The following is an 18084-nucleotide window of genomic DNA, read 5'->3' on the forward strand; positions in this document are numbered from 1 at the left end:
TTTTTCCCCTCTAGGCTTTTGCAGGCTGACACCTCATCCACGTTCACCAGGCACTTGGACAATGTATTTTGAAGGTGCAGACTATGAAAGTCACCTGTTACGCGAGAATGCTGAGCTAGTAAGTATTCATTTTGGGGTAATTCAGAGCGAGAGTCTATAAATATTAACCTGCAGTGAACCATATTTTCTGTGTACTCCGTTTTTATCCTTATTCCAAAGAATAGATGTCACTGATGTTTATGTGGCTTCTTAGCAAAGAAAAATAACAATTTGTGGAAATGTTTCAAGATCAGCTTATATCAGTGTTTCCCTATCTTTGTCATAGCATGCCTATCATAATGTAAACAATTTTTCAATGGGGAGCAGAAGGCAAAGGGATTTCCCTCAAAAATACTATTAAAAGATTCATTTTGAAAGTATATTTTTAATTTATATGTACAGGGCAACCTGTTCATTTGTTTACTTGTGTATTCTTTTCTGCTTTGGGCTGTGTAAACCAGCAGTCACCAACTAAATATTAATATTGAATATTCATTAATCTAGCACGTTCTTCTGTTTTTGCCAGATCGTCAGGGAAATGTGTTCTTGGGTTGGTTTTTTTTTTTTTTTTTCACTTTCATTTTGCTTGTTGGAGCACTCTTAGGCAACAAGACTCAGTCTGAAAAACACTTATTTAACCTTTTTGTAAAAGACCAGTATTACTTCAATGAGAAGTTTGTGTCATAGCCTAAATGTTTTGACATTGTTATAATTGCATTAGTTTACCAAAAATATAATATGATGAAATCAATAAAAGCAGAATTTGCCATCCCCTACTCAACTGCTTCGAAGAAATCATTAGGATGGAATGATAAAGTACCTGCCAAAGTGGGGGATCAGGAGTCAAGAAATCCTGAACCCAAATGTTTTTTCTTCATCCTTTCTAAGGCTGATGCAGCAGTGGCATCCCTGGCAAAGGAAATGGCAATTCCTGCTAAGAGGGATTCCTTCCCAAAAGATCCTATAGGCAGGATGGTAGAAATCCTCATTAGACAGGATTTCCAAACTGCCTTTAGGAGCCTCACTGGCAATTGGTTGGTTTATTTATTTATTTATTTATTTATTTATTTATTTAAACCACAATATCCTGGTTGCAATAGCGTAAAGAAGCTTAGCCCCTCAGAACCATGCCAAATTTAAGTTAGTAGTAAAGAAAAAAAATCTCCTTCCAATTCAGACAGTCACTGTTACTGAGACCCATCCTGCCTTGGTTCTAAAATGGACTTGAGGGCATGATATCTCATTTAAGACATCTGGTGCTAATAGGCATCAGAAAAGTGGGTACAAGAGGTAGTGCAGCTGAGGTACTGTCTTGGGCTTCAGATTCTTCCACACCATTTTTTCATCTCCTCACCTCAAGCAGTGACAAAAAGTATCAACTCATCCTGAAGGAAATCTTGTAGGCCCTAGAGCTAGGGGGTAGTAGAACTTGTCCCTCAAGAAAAGGTAACAAGGTTCTACTCTATTCCTCATAATATGAAAAAGCTCTGGAGGAGTCCGGGCTGTGTATGCTCAAAAGGCTGAAGGGGTTGATGAAGAAAACAAAAGTCAGGATGGAGACTGTCTTCCTCTCTCTGTAATCTCTCCAGGAAACCACCTCATATCAGTGGACCTGTCAGAGACTTACAATATGACACTTTCATCAGCCAAGTCTTCATTCACCCATAGCAGTTGCTTTTATTAGTACAAAATGTTACTCTTTGGTCTCACTTACTCCTCCAAGAGCATTCACAAAAATATTGATAATAGACTAGATGGCTTGTCTAGGAATTTGTCTGTACCTAGTTATTAGATGGTATCTCTCTTTGTGACACAATTAACACTAATGGAGCTATTGCAAGGGTCTGCTCTCCATCATCTGAATAAGTGGGATAGAGTTTGCTTATATATCCCAGTTCCTAATACTTTGAATCTGATTGATTGGCTACTCAGTGATAAATCCTAAAATACATTGGATGTTCCTACAAGGTAAACGGCTCTTCTGGCCTCATGCAGGCATTCCACCATCTCAGACTATACAGGAGTGTGGACAAAAAGGAATAACAGCCAAAGGAAACAAGATGTTTCAGCTCTTTGGGATTAGACCTCTGACCATGACACCTCATGCTGCCTCATTAAATAATGCCATAAATGCAGGCTCATCCAAGTCTTATGGTATTCAGGCTCTTTGGGACAACCTGTCTAGCCAAGCCAAAAGTTAGAAATGTCTTCCAGTAGATAGTGGAATATAGTATAAGACATTACTATTAAGAAGTGGACAAACCTGAACTGCCTCCAGTATTTGGAAACAGAGGGACAATATCCCAGAAGTCTTGGACTAGTTAGAGATCAGTCCCAAAAAGGAAGTAATCAAGTAACACATTGTCTATTTGTCACTAATGTAAGCTAATATCACCCTGAATTACACACACGAAGTAGATCTCATGAGTAAGAAAGTGCCATTTTTCCATTTGCTCTTTTGACAATAATTGTACTTTGTGACATCCATAACGAAGTGGATAATTTGGTTCTAGAGCAGGTGATAAAATCTTCTTTTTGAGCCACCGATTTTTTGAGTTAAAATTGAGTTTTACTACTGGTGGGTAGTCTGTAAAATTATAAAAATAAATACTTCTGAAGATTTGCTTTACATTGACTTAGTTTTTAAGCCTTTGTTTGAAAAGGAGCTGAAAGATGGAAACAGTGACAAAGCTATATGTTCCCTGGGTCTTGTGACTTTTTCCTCTACATAGTGTTTTTGGAGAAATTTGTCACTTCTCCAGTGGGTTTTTAATAGACTTGAAACCTGATTGTGTTCCAATTTAAATCAATGGGAAAACTCCTATTAAATAAAATGGGAGCAGGCTCCTGTTTTGCTGCAGTCTTTGGCATAAGTGTGCTGAGGTAGACTTCGCTTAGAATTTCCTTGCCTTTTTTTTTTTTTTTTTTTAATTAACTTTACCACAATGGTGTTTCATTTTTTTTTAAATTTTTGTCTTATGAAACTGACAGTAACAGAGTTTTGCTTCATTTGGACACTACTATGGGCTTCATATGCTTAAGATTGTAGTGTCACCTACATTACCTAAGAGTATATTGGCACCATCAGAAAATACCATGAAAATTACCTACTGCAAATATCCACTGGCGATTTTTTCAAACTTAAATGTCTTGCTTTTTTGTGAAGTATTTAAAGGTTTTAATCTGCTCTGAAAATATTAATTGCCCCAGTATTTTTGCACGTGAATTTTATTTTCTAGAGGTTGGGTTAAAAAAAACTGAAACAAGGTTCAAAGAGCACAGTTATCATAAAATGATTTAACTAGTTTTCAGCTTCTATTTTTGTTAAATGATTTTAGAATTGTAGATCTCTTAGACCTCAGTAAATTTTTTGGTGGACTTTGACCTTTCCTTTGGCAGTGATATGAGCACAGATTTAATGCTGATAACCTCTGTCTAAACTAATACTAATCAAGAGTCACAGGTGTTTAAAGTGAAAATGATTTGTAAAAGGAGTTTTTGTGTGTCAACAGGTATTCCATCCAATCATTCATTGTTTATTTTATTGATTTAGACTATTTTATGCAGATCTCGTCATACTTAGTTTTGCTGTTAATGCAAACTTACATGTTTGTCTCTTCCCCTCCCCCACCTCCATTTGATAGGCTCAGCCTTTGAGGAAAGAACCGGAAATCATCACAGTAACATTAAAGAAACAAAATGGAATGGGCTTAAGCATTGTTGCTGCTAAGGTATGAAAACATATTGCAGTAAAATCATCAAGCAACACTTTTTTTACTTAAACATTTCCTTAAACATGTCCTGGGAAAGTATATGTTGCATACCATATTTAGCCTGCTAGGTTCCTGACTATGAAATGCTGGTCTACACACTACACAGAATATGAACAAAGTAAGAGAAACAACCATTTAAATTAGAAAATTTTAATATTGAAGTTGTGTCCTATAATGAATTTTTGGATTTAATTTTGTAATTTGGCACTCTTAATATTGACTATATCACAGTAATTGTTAATATATTGCATTCATACTTGTATTTTTTTTTAAGTTAAATATTGATGCTACCAACCCTTTGTATTTGGATATTTTGGGTTTGAACTGAGTATGAAAAGATAATTAAAACCGATTCACTGCTAAAAAGTAGCAGAAACTCTTTAGGATAAGGAGTAATAAATGCCAATTTTTATGGAAGTGTTATTTTTATATGTATTACAATTTAAAAATGAGTTAATAGAAAAATAAGATTCAAGTATGTAAATGGAAGTTTCTATCTACTCTGTGTAGTGAAGACAAGACCTTATTGTTCTGTGCACTGAAATTAGGTGCCTATGTGATTTTAATTTTTGTTATTTCATCTTATTGCTCTTTAAAATACTATATGCGGAGTAGCTGTGGCAAGAGGAGGTTACCTTTTGAAAGTTTGCCTTATAAAGGGTACTGGCAATAGATTCGTCTTGGCTCTGGTAACATAAAGAATGCACATATTACTCCAGCCACCAGATGGAGGGCTCTACCTATTGGCTAGGTCCGTTATATGGGCTTTATGTAGCAGACACAACATTCTCTTGATTTTCAGCTTAAATATTAGTGTGATTGATTTATTAATATAACTGTGGTGCCCAAAAGCCCCAGTCATGAGTGGACCATGTACAAACCGATAAAGAGACAGTGTCTTTTTGCTGTGCAGTAGATGACCTGTGTCAGAACAATTAAGTCCCTTGTCCCAACGAGTTTACATCCTAAAGATGCTATTATCTGACGGCTTTTAAGCTGTCAAACATGATTGAGTTCTTGTAAAGATTCTTCTTTTTGCTGAAATTTTGCATATTTCAGAATGTTTCTGCTTGATGGTGTTGATTTGATTATTTTGTATTTATTTTTAATGTTCTGTTTCTGCCATTGGGGGGTGCGGGGGGGCTTTCAGGAGTATACACCTAATGATCATCTTGTGACTACAAGAAAATAATCTCGAAATTGGAGACTAAAAATTTTAATTTTGTGCTATTGACATGTTAGTACAGTAGTAGTCTGAAAGACTAATAGTACATGAGTATTGAGAGTACTCCAATTTATCTTCATATCAGACTTCTGACTGCCAACTGAATTTCAGTTCAGTGTTTGCGCGGGATGGAATTGGAAATGTGAAGTGGAACTGTTTTATTAAATCGATGGGGGAGTCCTAATTTAGCACGAAAAAACTTTCTCATGTAAGGAGGACCAGGGATATGAGATGGGGAAAATTGCAGTTTCCACTGGAACTGGCTTCCCTGTCGGGCACACAGTTTTCACTGGAAGCATACTCCTAATTTATAGCAGCAGTATACAACTGGGCTACTGGCTGGTGTCAAAATAAGTTTTAAAAAGTTTATGCTTAAAAAATAATTCTCACCTCTGTGAAAATTAGTAAGAAGCAGATGTTCTGTCTCCTTATCCTGATGTTAATCTATGGATATGTAGAAAATATTTTTTGCCCAGCTAATGTATATTTCAAATAGCAAAGTGAATAGTGAAACCTATGTTATGTGACTACTTAAGAAACCAGTAGAATATTGGCTGCATAAAAGAGATTATCTTTCATTGAAAGATCAAGTGGTTGCTTAGAACAGAGAATTGCTTATTAGAGCTGTTTTTTCAAGGTTGTGTAGAAAAGAGCAATTCAAAGTAGGTAAATGGTATTTGAGAAGTTGTAACAGTGAACATACTTTCTCATTTTCTGTTACTTCCCTTAGCTATTGACTCTTGGTTTTTCCAGTGGATTTCAGTCATATATTTTGCATTGATACAGAAATTGAAATTCTGGAATGAGGGGAGAATGCGGTTGTTTTGTTTTTGTTCGTTTTTTCCCCTGCAGAAAACGAGGGGGGGGGAGAGATTATATTTTTTGAAATTTGCCAGGTCTAAAAAAAAATTATGCTGTGAAATGAAGTTCTTAAATGTATGGAATATCCAAAAAGACTTAGACAGCATGTGTCAGAATGGAATTAATTTGGCGGTTGCACTTGCACACCATTGTTAACATTTTGCAAATTGTTTTTGCAATATTTCTCTTCAAAATCGGAAAAGCGATTGACTTTCAAATAATAATGTAAAATTATATTTTATTGTAAGAAATGAAGACCTGTGCCAGAGGTGGAACTCTTGGGCCCTTAGACAATAGGAGTGCTTCAAAAAAGGCAATAAAAACTGAAAATTACAATGATTGGTCAGTAGATGGCACTGTTACAAATAACGCAAGTATCAATTTACTCTGCTGGAGCTACTTTTATACTTCCAGTGCTAAAGTTTAAATTATAAATACAGCTCTGTCTCTGACTTCAGTGACAAAAGAACTGCACTCATTTCATTTCCAATCATCCCGGACGATTGGAAAAAGGCAAATATAGTGCCCATCTTTAAAAAAGGGAAGAAGGAGAATCCAGGGCACTACAGACCGATCAGCCTGACCTAAGTCCCTGGAAAAATCATGGAGCAGGTCCTCAAGGAACCCATTTTGAAGCAGTTGGAGGAGAGGAAGGTGAGCAGGAACAGTCAACCAAGGGCAAGTCATGCCTGAGCAACCTGATTGCATTCTATGATGAGATAACTGGCTTTGTGGATATGGGGAAAGCGGTGGATGCGATATATTTTGACTTTGGCAAAGCTTTTGTTACGGTCTCCCACAGTATTCTTGCCAGCAAGTTAAAAAAATATGGATTGGATGAATGGACTGTAAGGTGGATAGAAAGCTGGCTAGATTGTCAGGCTCAACAGGTAGTGATCAATGGCTTGATGTCTAGTTGGCAGCTGGTATCAAGCGGAGTGCCCCAGGGATGGGTCCTGGGGCCAGTTTTGTTCAACATATTCATTAATGATCTGGATGATGAGATAGATTGCACTCTCAGCAAGTTTGCAGATGACACTAAGCTGGGGGGAGAGGTGGATAGGGTCCAGAGTGACCTAGACAAATTGGAGGATTGGACCAAAAGAAATCTGATGAGGTTCAACAAGGACAAGTGCAGAGTCCTGCACTTAAGATGGAAGAATCCCATGCACTGTTACAGGCTGGGGACCGACTTTCTAAGCGGCAGTTCTGCAGAAAAGGACCTGGGGATTACAGTGGACGAGAAGCTGGATATGTGTCAGCTGTGTGCCCTTGTTGCCAAGAAGGCTGACGGCATATTGGGCTGCATGAGTAGGAGCATTGCCAGCAGATCGAGGGAAGTGATTATTCCCCTCTATTCGGCACTGGAGAGGCCACATCTGGAGTATTGTCCATTTATGGGCCCTCTACTACAGAAAGGATGTGGACAAATTGGAGAGAGTCCAGCGGAGGGCAGCAAAAATGATTAGGGGGCTGGGGCACACGATTTATGAGGAGAAGCTGAGGGAACTGGGCTTATTTAGTCTGCAGAAGAGAAGAGTGAAGGGGGATTTGATAGCAGCCTTCAACTACCTGAAGGGGAGTTCCAAAGAGGATGGAGCTCGGCTGTTCTCAGTGGTGGCAGATGACAGAACAAGGAGCAATGGTCTCAAGTTGCAGTGGGGGAGGTCTAGGTTGGATAATAGGAAAAACTATTTCACTAGGAGGGTGGTGAAGCCCTGGAATGGGTTCCCTCCGGAGGTGGTGGAATCTCCATCCTTAAAGGTTTTTAAGGTCAGGCTTGACAAGCCCTGACTGGGATGATTTAGTTGGGGATTAGGTCCTGCTTTGAGCAGGGGATTGGACTAGATGACCTCCTGAGGTCTCTTCCAACCCTAATCTTCTATGCTTCATAAAGGAGGGAAGGGAGTGCTGTGCCATCTCAACACTGACCTCTCTCACTTATTGAGTGAAACTGATTAGCTCTGAAGGGACTCCTGTCTGGTCAACATTTGCCAGTCAGAAGATGACTGTAATGCAAGGTCACAGGCATTTTTGGAGAAGAGAGGGAAGTGTGCAGATTCTCAGATTGGTGAAGAAAATGAAATCCTTTTCACTCTGCATTTCTTTCCCCCTTCCCAAAACATTAACTACTTTTTCCTCCTCAAATCAGAGTGAAACATTTAAATAACGTATGAAGTAGGTCATATTTTTAATGTTAAAATTCTCTTCTGGGTTCATACCATATATTCAAAACTTCATATTTCAAGGAATTAAAATCCATGGAAGTTAAGGAGTCATAATGGAAAACTTGCAAAACTTTTACTAATTAAGAACACAAAGACTTTAGTGGCACAGTCCATTGTCACTTCTTCCTACAGAAAGAATTCTCTGCTATCTCAAAGGATAGTCTGTTCAGGTCAAACCTAAAGTTGTAAGGAAAAGTAACAGAATTTGCACTGAAATTTGCTGGACCTGCTTGTCCTTATGGTGGAGTTCAGTCTGTAATACAAGGGATTGCAAACCCATGTTAAGTTAAGAAGGGGTGAAGCAAGGAATATAAGAATGAAAACATTTATATAGTCACTGAGAAGCAGTATATTTGGTCCTCTTTCCACTTAATCAGAGTCTACAATATCAACAGCTTTTCTTTTAATTTCAATTTTAATGTTTTAACTGGGTACCTTATTCTGACCCCCAAAAAAGTTATAAATGTGATTCAAAATTGGCCCTACCCTTCAACTTGTGTAATTTTACATTATAAATGAATGGTATGTTTGTCAACACAGCTTTTGAGAAACCATGTAACAAACAAGTGTGCATGTACAATGAATGAAAACAAATGTTAGTAATGAAACACCTGTTTTGAGCTTATAAGAGGTTATTAAAATGATTAAGAGTTAGAAAAAATACCTTGGAATGTCTTTTAAAACTATGAATAGTTGTATTTTGATTAAAAAGCTTAAATTATACAGGTTGTCCAGTGTTACCCAGAAAGTCTAACTGCTGCTCCACCACTATTGTAATGTTGCATATTTTTCTGTAGTAAAGCCTGTTGTAATTGTGCCTCAAATAGCATCAGAGGGGCATTGATTTTTAGGGAGATGGGAGTGGTTGAGCATCAGTGGCAGTACTGATTTTTGCGGTTGTGTGCAGAATTTGGTTGCTCTAACCCTGAAAGATGTTGTGATGTTAAAAGCTGCCTGACTCTCAACCACATAGCGGTTACTTTTTATGCAATCCAGATGATTTGGAAGCAGAATGTGCATGCAGTTTACTTTAAAAATATATCACTTTGGGGGGGGGGGGGGGGGTAGCATGTGACGACTTACCCATCTGTGGGCCAGCACATTACTTCCTGTTTAATTTGGAGGTTTTTTGTCTTTTGTACAAGAGGTCCCTTTTTGTTTTTCTAGCAGTTTTCAAAGTTTAATAATGCTCCTAAAGTAAATGAAAGTCAGAGCCGCATAAGTGATTACGTAAGAGTCTGAATATTGTATTGGTTATAGCTAGTGTTGATAAATGCCATACAGTGTCATAGCATCCAGCTCAGAACTATCTTGATGGGTGTCTTGGAAAAACCAGCAGACTGTAGTGTTGGTTGCTGTTGAGGGCTGAGAGAGAAGTGGAGAATTGTTTGTTGCTGGGGTTTTTTTCTTTTAAGGATCTGTAGTCCCGGAGATCAAAATGTGGTTTTCTGTTGTTGGAAGAACAGAATCCATGGTAAGTTTTGTTCAGAGTTCTATTTGGAACTGTTTTGCTGTAAAGTTTTAAATGTTATACTTGTACTTTTTCCTGTACTCTTGCTTGTTTAAACCTGTCTGTAGGTATTTGTTCTTGTAGCAGCTATTTAATGTAGCATGCAGTTACACAGTTGGGGGGTAGTGGCTAACTTTTCAAAAATTAGAAGGGGAAAAAAAATAATTTTAAGTACTTTTCTTTTTATGCACTTCTCAAAAGAAAGACTTGTGGTAGTGACAGTTTTTAGATTTTTACTGTTTAAGTAACAGCACTGATTGCAACTATTTTACTTTAAAAGAGCATGAATAGCATGACTTATGATGTCTGCTTGTCATATTAATTGGCTTTAATCCAGATTCCTCTAAAAGTCCCTGTTTACCATTTATAAAGTGTTGTAAGAATAATTAAAATTTGACATCCTAAACAGTACTTCTGAGAGTTTTTAATATTTTGTGGACCTGGTCTGTGACTAGAATAACTAAAAGACCTAGAAAATGTGCTCCAGTAAGTCAAACTATTTCTTGAATTTAAGGTATATGTACAGAGTGGAGAAATTTAGATTGATACTGTACAAAACAAGGCAGGGTTTCAACATCTTCTGTGAGCACAGTAGAACAAAAATTGTTTAGAAGAAGCTGCTGATTAATTAACACAACGAGTGTGTGAAGACTGACTTAAACATATTGTGTTTTTGTACTTTGAAGGATATGGGTCCTTTCTCTTCCATTTATTAAAACTGGTCATTTGTTACAGCCACAAGAAAACTGACTCAGGAAAAACATTTCTTTCAAAACACAAATAAGTGTATTTTTCTGTAAAAATATGGTAATTGGATAAAGTATTTCCATTGAATGTACTGAAATAAAGTGACCAGCTGATGGATATACAGGCTTTTTAAAAAACATTACAAGCATTTCAGAATCTGAACAAGACAGATTTTGCCATTTGATACTGTAGAAAAAGGCATTGCCTTTCTAAAACAGATTATTTTGATTGTTACGTAACTTTGTTTTTTTAAGGATGAATTAATCAGAATATGGGATAAGACATTTTAGACTAGAAAATAAATTGATTGTATTAACTAATCAGTTAGTTGTATTAACGGCTACTGGTTCTTTAGCCCAATAATTTACATCAGTATAAGTTGGTGGTGTAAAAAGGGGCTGAAATGGGATTGATTTTAATATCAGGAATTTTGAATATATTGTGGGATATCTATGCAAATCAGGAATTTCTTTCTGATATTTCACATGTGGCGTAGATAACTTGTTTGTTAGGCAATCCAGAATTATCTGACTTACGAAAAAAACTTTCAGAGTAGCAGCCGTGTTAGTCTGTATCCGCAAAAAGAACTTTAAAATTGGATTCTTCTGTCACCAATAATACTTTTAGGATCTGAACTTCTCCAGTATATGCTAACAAATATGTATGAGTATATTTATCATGACTTAGCAAACTATAAAGCATTGGTATACTTTTGTACGGTTCATTATTTCATTGTTGACATACAAGCTTCTCTTCTGGTAGAATTTTAGTGTTTTGGCATCCTGTGAATGTGGATAGACTTATACTTGATCAGTCTGAACGTTAGTTTACATGCCTAAAGCAAATCTTGTGTATTATTTGATGTTATTGAGCAAAGAGGGTTTTTCTGGTGCCTATTATTTCAGATCAGGCATCTCAACTACCTATGCTTCTTAATAACCTCTTAGAACCTAGAGCATTTCGTTAGCATTATCACCACAGGGTTTTTGTTTTTTCATGCCTCGGTCTCCTAGAAGTAAGTAATTATGGAAGCTGCCAGTTTTGTATGTCCCATGGCATGAACTAATAAGCAGCTAACATGGTGGTAAGTGACTTGCTTCCTGCCAACCCATCATTTTCCAGCGTTTTTATAGCTTCTGGTACTGAGGGAAGTTCCATAATAGGTAGCTGCTGCTTCCTATTTCTTTGTCTTATAAGCTTATGGCACCATGGCTGCTTGCGCTCTCTCTCTCTCTCTCTCTCTCTCAACCCCCTTTATCTGAGGCCACAGATAGGGTTGCCAACTTTCTAGTCGCTCAAAACCGAACACACTAGCCCCGCCCCTTCTACGAGTCACTACATTCCCCCACCCTCACTCACTTTCACTGGGCTGGGGCAGGGGGTTGGGGTGCAGGAGAGGGTGAGGGCTCTAACTGGGGGTGCGGGCTCTGGGGTGGGGCCAGAAATGAGGCATTCGGAGTGCGGGAGGGGGTTGCAGGTTGAAGCAGGGGGTTGGGGTGTGGAAGGGGGTGAGGGCTCTGGGCTGGGGGTGCTGGCTCTGGGGTGGGGCCAGGGATGAGGGGTTCAGGGTATGGGAGTGGGCTTGGGGCAGGGGTGTGGGGGGGTGAGGGCTCTGGCTTGGGGATGAGGGGTTTGGGGTGCAGAAGGGTGCTCTGGGGCAGGGCGGGCTCAGGGCTGGGGCAGGGGGTTGGGGCTCAGGGTTGGGGTGTGGTGGCTCCCAGTCAGCAGCACAGCAGGGGGGACTAAGGCAGGCTGCCTGCCTGCCTTGGCACCCATGCTGCGTGCGCCCCAGAAGCAGCCAGCAGGTCTGGTTCCTAGGTGGGGAGGGGGAGGGCAGGAGGCTCCATGGGCTGCTCTCACTGGCAGGCACCGCCCCCCCCTCCCCAGTTCCCATTGGCCGGTTCTTGGCCAATGGGAATGCAGAGCCGGTGCTCGGGGCGGGGGCAGTGCTTGGAGCCCCATGGCCCTGCCCCCCGCCTAGAAGCCAGATCTGCTGGCCACTTCCAGGCTGCAGTGCGGTGCCAGCCAGGACAGGTAGGGAAGGACTAGCCTGCCTTAGCGCTGCAGCACCGCCGAATGGACTCTTAATGGCCCGGTCAGCAGTGCTGACCAGAACCGCCAGGGTCCCTTTTCCACTGGGTGTTCCAGTCGAAAATCAGACACCTGGTCACGCTAGCCACAGATCTGATTCAGCTGGACAAGTAAGATTTCACTAAATGTAAGTTTCTACTATATATTGCAAATGGGTCACCCAGATGTTTGTTTTAATGTCGTCTGCTGGGAAAGCACTTCTCCCTGGAGCTAAGCTCCTTGCAAAACCAGGTGGATATGCCAATTCTACCTGTGCAATAATAGCTTCAGTATTCAGGCACTTCCTAGTATACACAAAATATTTTATTTCATTCTGATTGCTTCCTTTCCCTCCCCACTCCAAAGACTGCAGCATGTTGGAAGGAGGAAAACCACAAAGGAAGAGTCCAAGGATCACAGTCTATTTAGGGTGTTCTGTTTTTTAATTAAGACAGTCACAAACAGATTACATCTGTTGTAAGTACAGAAGGATAGGTGTGTGGGGAAGCTGCTCAATTTATTGTGCAATAGAAACAGCATTCAAAGGTTTTTCCTGTTGATCAAGCCGGAGGGGAAGGGGGCATAATAAGTGTAGAAGGTTTAACTGGTATTCATCTACTAGGCTTGATCAACTTTGGCATTAAAGACATTTATTTTTCATAAGCCTTTTAGCTACGCACAGTAAACAATAGTTTAAACAAGGTAGGTTTAATTGGACCAGCTTCTTTTGGACAACTTTATTGGACCTATCAAGATCCATGGGGTCCTATACATGCCTATTACAACTTGTAGTGTACCCCATCCAATGCACTAAATGCCCCCAACAACAAATGTGTGTGTGAAACCAGACAATTACTACATTCTCAAATGAACTTGCACAGAAAAATTATAAAAAACAAAAACACCATGTCACCTGTGGGTGAACACTTTTCACAAAATGATCTCTCTATATCTGATCTCTCAGTCCTTGTCCTCAAAGGAAACCAGCACAACACCTTCAAAAGATGAGCCTGAGAACTTAAATTCATAACGCTGCTAGACACCAAAAATCATTGACTTAATAAAGATACTGGACTTATGGCTCATTACAACAGTCTATAACTCACTAACACTCCTTTATCATATGACGGTAAAGGTGTTAACTGCTTATCTGTTTCATTAATGTATTTAGCTGTGACACTGAGTTTCCCAGATCTGAAGAAGAGCTCTTGTGTAAGATCAAAAGCTTGTCTCTGTCACCAACAGAAGTTGGTCCATTAAAAGATAGTACGTCACCCACCTTGTATCTTGAATATCCTGGGACCAATGCCACTGGAATAACACTGCAAATAGTAATACTATAGCATCCTGATTGTGATCTCTCTCATTCTTGAGGATCTCAAAGTATATTACACAAGATCTATCAATTATTCATAAAGAAATAGCTTCTGTCACCAGTGAAAAGTAGTCTCAACTGGTCTGGAAATTGTTAGCTGTTTAGCAGGACCCAGCAACATTACACGTGACTTTAAACTCCGTCCATCTGAAACTGTCCACCTGAATTGAGATGGGTAGAATGTAATTATCTCAAGTTCAGTTTCAACACCGGGGCTAAAACCCATCTCTTGAAAAAAGTGCTCTGGAATATTTGGATTGTACAACAGAGGTCCTGCCCAATTAATGTCCTACCCACAAGGTAGCACCACCAACCATTAATTATGGCTCAGGCATTAGTTCAGTTCAGTACTGACTCACAAGGGAAAAGTGTCACTGAATCAGTAGTAGTATCATTTCTGGTAAATGGCTTGACTCCAAATATCTCAGTGCTTTACACTTTCAACTAATATTCAGATCTGTATGTTAAAAGTAAAGTCCTCAGTTAGTAAACTTTAAGCTCAAAGGGTCTCAACGAATAATCAATTTTTGTATTTTGAAAGTTCATAATTTGATGTAAGTGAAGGGTTCCATGCAGACTTATATTTTAGATTTCTGTTGCAAAAGCTGGGGAATACTAAATAACATATCTGAACCTTGTGGGGACTGCCATGTGGAAGAGGGTTTTTCATGAAGGTTTAGAAAAGATTAAGTCCACTGAAGTATTTTTCTCCTCTCACTTTTTCTTTTTTCTCCCATGTCTTTTAAAGTAGGAGTAAAATTCAAGTAGGTAAAACACCCATTGCATACTCAGTTTTAATTTCTGAAATCCAGATTCCTTAGCAATTAGAGAGAAATAGTGGTATTTTTCATCAATAAAGAGGTTATTTGGAACGGATTGATTTCCAGATGGGTGCAATTTAGTGCTGAGACAAAGATGATATGGCACCTAAATCAATGTACTTTTGTCTAGATCAGTAGATATCACCTGCCAATAACATCTACCTAACAAATTAGAATTAATAGCAAGGCAGTTAAATCAGATGGAAACCAAAACCAGGTAAAAATTAAGCTAAGAATTAAGGGAAATAAGATATGTTTGATACTGTTTTTAATAGAAGAAAAGCATAATTTTTTAGAGATGTAAAGGTTATTCTTTTCTTTTCTATCTACTTTGAGAACCAAGTCTTATGAAAATATAGGTGAAGTCCAGTTAACTTACTCTTTTGTGCTTGAGCCTGTAGTGTTTTCACTGGAAATTTTTTTTTATAACAAATTAACAAATACCTAGTGTGAAATCATGGTGTCATTAAAGTCAGTGACAGAACTTGCACTGATTTAGCCCTGCTTTTTATTCCCTTCTCCTTGGGATTGTAAACACTGAATATGTTTCAGCAGATTCATTGGATGTTTTTGAACTCTAAGAAATTGTGCATGTATGAACTGTGGCATTTTTCCAGCTCTTTAGGGGGGTTGAATTTGTCTGTCTTTCAACCCCGCACTACTTAGTATTTTAACAAAAGTATGTTCAAATGGTCATTGTCATTCAGGTGCATTGTGACAGGTTTCAGAGTAGCAGCCGTGTTCGTCTGTATCCGCAAAAAGAACAGGAGTACTTGTGGCACCTTAGAGACTAACAAATTTATTAGAGCATAAGCTTTCGTGGGCTACAGCCCACTTCTTCGGATGTGCATTGTGTGTCTCTTCCAGCTGGTGACGTTGTTTGGTGGTAGTGTTTGAATACCCTTTAGTTTTATTGGAGGAGGTTTTTTTGCTTACAACTGTACTTTCTCCAATTCCTAAAATGTTTCTGGTTTTTTCAAGGGGGGGGGAAACAAAAGTTTGCATATGTGGAGCATGAGTCAGTTTCAAAAATCAGTTGTTTTTTTTGTTGTTGTTTTTTTGAAGAGCACCACATGAAACAAAGCAGCTGTAGCCACAATTAAAGGAAGCAGTTCTACATACAGCAAGCTGGTTCACCTCATTTATATTTGGAGATTATATGGAGTGTGGTTTAGAGTATTTTGTCTAATGTTGATAGATTTCCAAAATTGAAATTGGACTTGGGGGGACTGAACTTCCTCTGCCAAAGAGTTTTTGACCTTCAAATGCAAGAGATTCTTTTTGTCCTCATTGTAAATGTATAATCAGTAGTTACTGAGTTCGTTTCCCCCATTCTCCTGAACTGATGGCAAATTAAAAAATGTCAGGGTCACAACATGTTCTGTACATAGATAAGCAGATTTACATGCTTATTCTTGACCACGGCTGACCTGTGAAATCATACAACTTTTGGGGAATGTGGGTGTGTGGTTTTTCAGAAGCCTTTCCTTTATACTTCATAGTAAGTGCATATGTAAACCAGCTGGAGTGTTTTAGTAAACTGGTGTACTCTTAGAATGCTTATAAATGTAACTTATTTAAATACTTGTAGACTTACTGCTTGCCAGACAAGTCAGGCTGAGACTGATTCTACTGCATAAACTTGCCTTTAAGGATGTTTATAAAACTTCTGATCTTCTGTATAAGCTTACAGAGATTGGAAAATGAGAATTAGTCTTGATGACACCAGTGAATACTACTGTTTCAGAGGTGGTGGGAAGAATGGAGTAAAAATCTAGCTATCAAGCCTGGACTCTTTTATCATGGAGCAGAAGTTATATTGGTTTCCAAAAATGTTCTAGTTACACAGATTATTTTGTATCCCTGAAAATATGCTCAGTTACTATAATGCACAAAAAATCTAATCCAAAGATACACATACAAAGTTTTTTGTTTTGTTCTTTTCTTCTGTATTATAATATCCTCATTTATGAAGCATCATGAAAGGAAGTAAGATTTTAATGATCAATTCAGTTGAGTAGATTGATCATCTAACATATTTCAGATTAATTTAAATTAAATGTAATAAAATAAGGCTTTTTTTAAACTATTCTTCAAATCACTTATTTTAGGACCAGGCTTACTCCAAGCAAAAGTTTTGTGATTAATCCTTTAAGAAATCCATTTCAAATAGCATGTTTTTTTATTATAAAAAAATTGATTTAGCCAATGTGTTATGCTCTTATATCTACCTTCCTTTCTGTATCATTTCCTCTTTCCTTCCCAAATAGGTTGTAAAAAAAATTCTCCATGACAAGAACAAACAATTTTATTCCCATGGCTGAATGGTGTGCAGAGTGCATACCAATTATTGTACTCAATTTTTAAAATATTTGTGGTGTTATTTTCTTTATCTTCTTTTGGAATGCTTTCTTATGTTTTCTGAAATGTATATTTCCTGTAGATAACGTTCATGATTGTCATTAACAAAAAGGCAGGGTCCCCATCTGACTTCTGATTAACAAAGTTCTTTTGCCTTCTGGACTTCTGGCTTGATACGTAAGCCTGATCTTTTCAACCATTTCAATGGGAATAATACTCAGGGAATGATTGGAGAATTGGGCTCAATACAACTTCAGATGTTTCAATTATATAATAATTGGAAAATTTAGGTATCTTTTATTTTAAAGTTGTTTCCTCAGAGTACTAAGCATGTGAATTCTCAAACCATTGAAAGGTATCATGGAGTTAAAGCAGAAATCTTCAAGTCCTCTCTCAAGTCGCTTGTAAAATTTGAATATATTTCCTGTAACCTAAAGTAGATGTTAATACAGTAACATACTGTAGTAACATAATTCATGTGTGTATTAATGTTTTGCACCCTGTAATCAAGCATAATTCTTAGCTTTACCAGTTTTATTGGCATTTTTAACTGAATAGAAAGCAAGGTGTATGAAGCTGAACAGGTATAGGCAAACAATAGTTGTCTAAAACTTGTAGCAACGAGGCATTGTCATTAATTATCTGCAGAAATACAGGTTTAGCTACAGTACCTGCATATGCAAATATATTCTACAGATGCCTAAGTTCACATGTTTGAGACTGTCTAATGCTAGCTTTCTGAACATTTCTTCTGACACCTGGAAAAAATTTCCATAGTATTTTTCATAATGTTTAGTTCTAACCATAGAAATTCCGAAATTAAAGTTGGGAAAACTCTGTTAAGTCATCTAGTCCATCTGCTGACAACACCGGACCCAGTGAAATGCTATGGACCCAGTGAAATGATCACCACGTGTTTGGTCTGTTCCATTGCACAGTTTTATTAAGAACATAAGAATGGCCCTACTGGATCAGACCAAAGGTCCATCTAGCCCAGGAGGCTGTCTTCCGACAGTGGCCAGTGCCAGGTGCCCCAGAGGGAATGAAGAGATCAGGTAATCATCAAGTGATCCA

General features: G+C 38.2%; 1 protein-coding gene across 7 annotated transcripts in view; it reads left to right on the top strand.

Annotated features, from left to right (window-relative positions):
• The window catches only part of AFDN (afadin, adherens junction formation factor), a 213834-nt gene that overhangs the window by 156536 nt on the left and 39214 nt on the right, over nucleotides 1-18084 (top strand). For all 7 annotated transcript variants that reach the window (XM_065400880.1, XM_065400877.1, XM_065400878.1 and 4 more), the window contains 2 exons: nucleotides 15-118; nucleotides 3684-3770. In XM_065400880.1, coding sequence (XP_065256952.1) covers nucleotides 15-118; nucleotides 3684-3770 — 191 coding nt within the window. The remainder of the gene's footprint in view (nucleotides 1-14; nucleotides 119-3683; nucleotides 3771-18084) is intronic.

The sequence above is a fragment of the Emys orbicularis genome, chromosome 3, assembly GCF_028017835.1.
Source record: "Emys orbicularis isolate rEmyOrb1 chromosome 3, rEmyOrb1.hap1, whole genome shotgun sequence".
NCBI classification, from domain to species: domain Eukaryota; kingdom Metazoa; phylum Chordata; order Testudines; family Emydidae; genus Emys; species Emys orbicularis.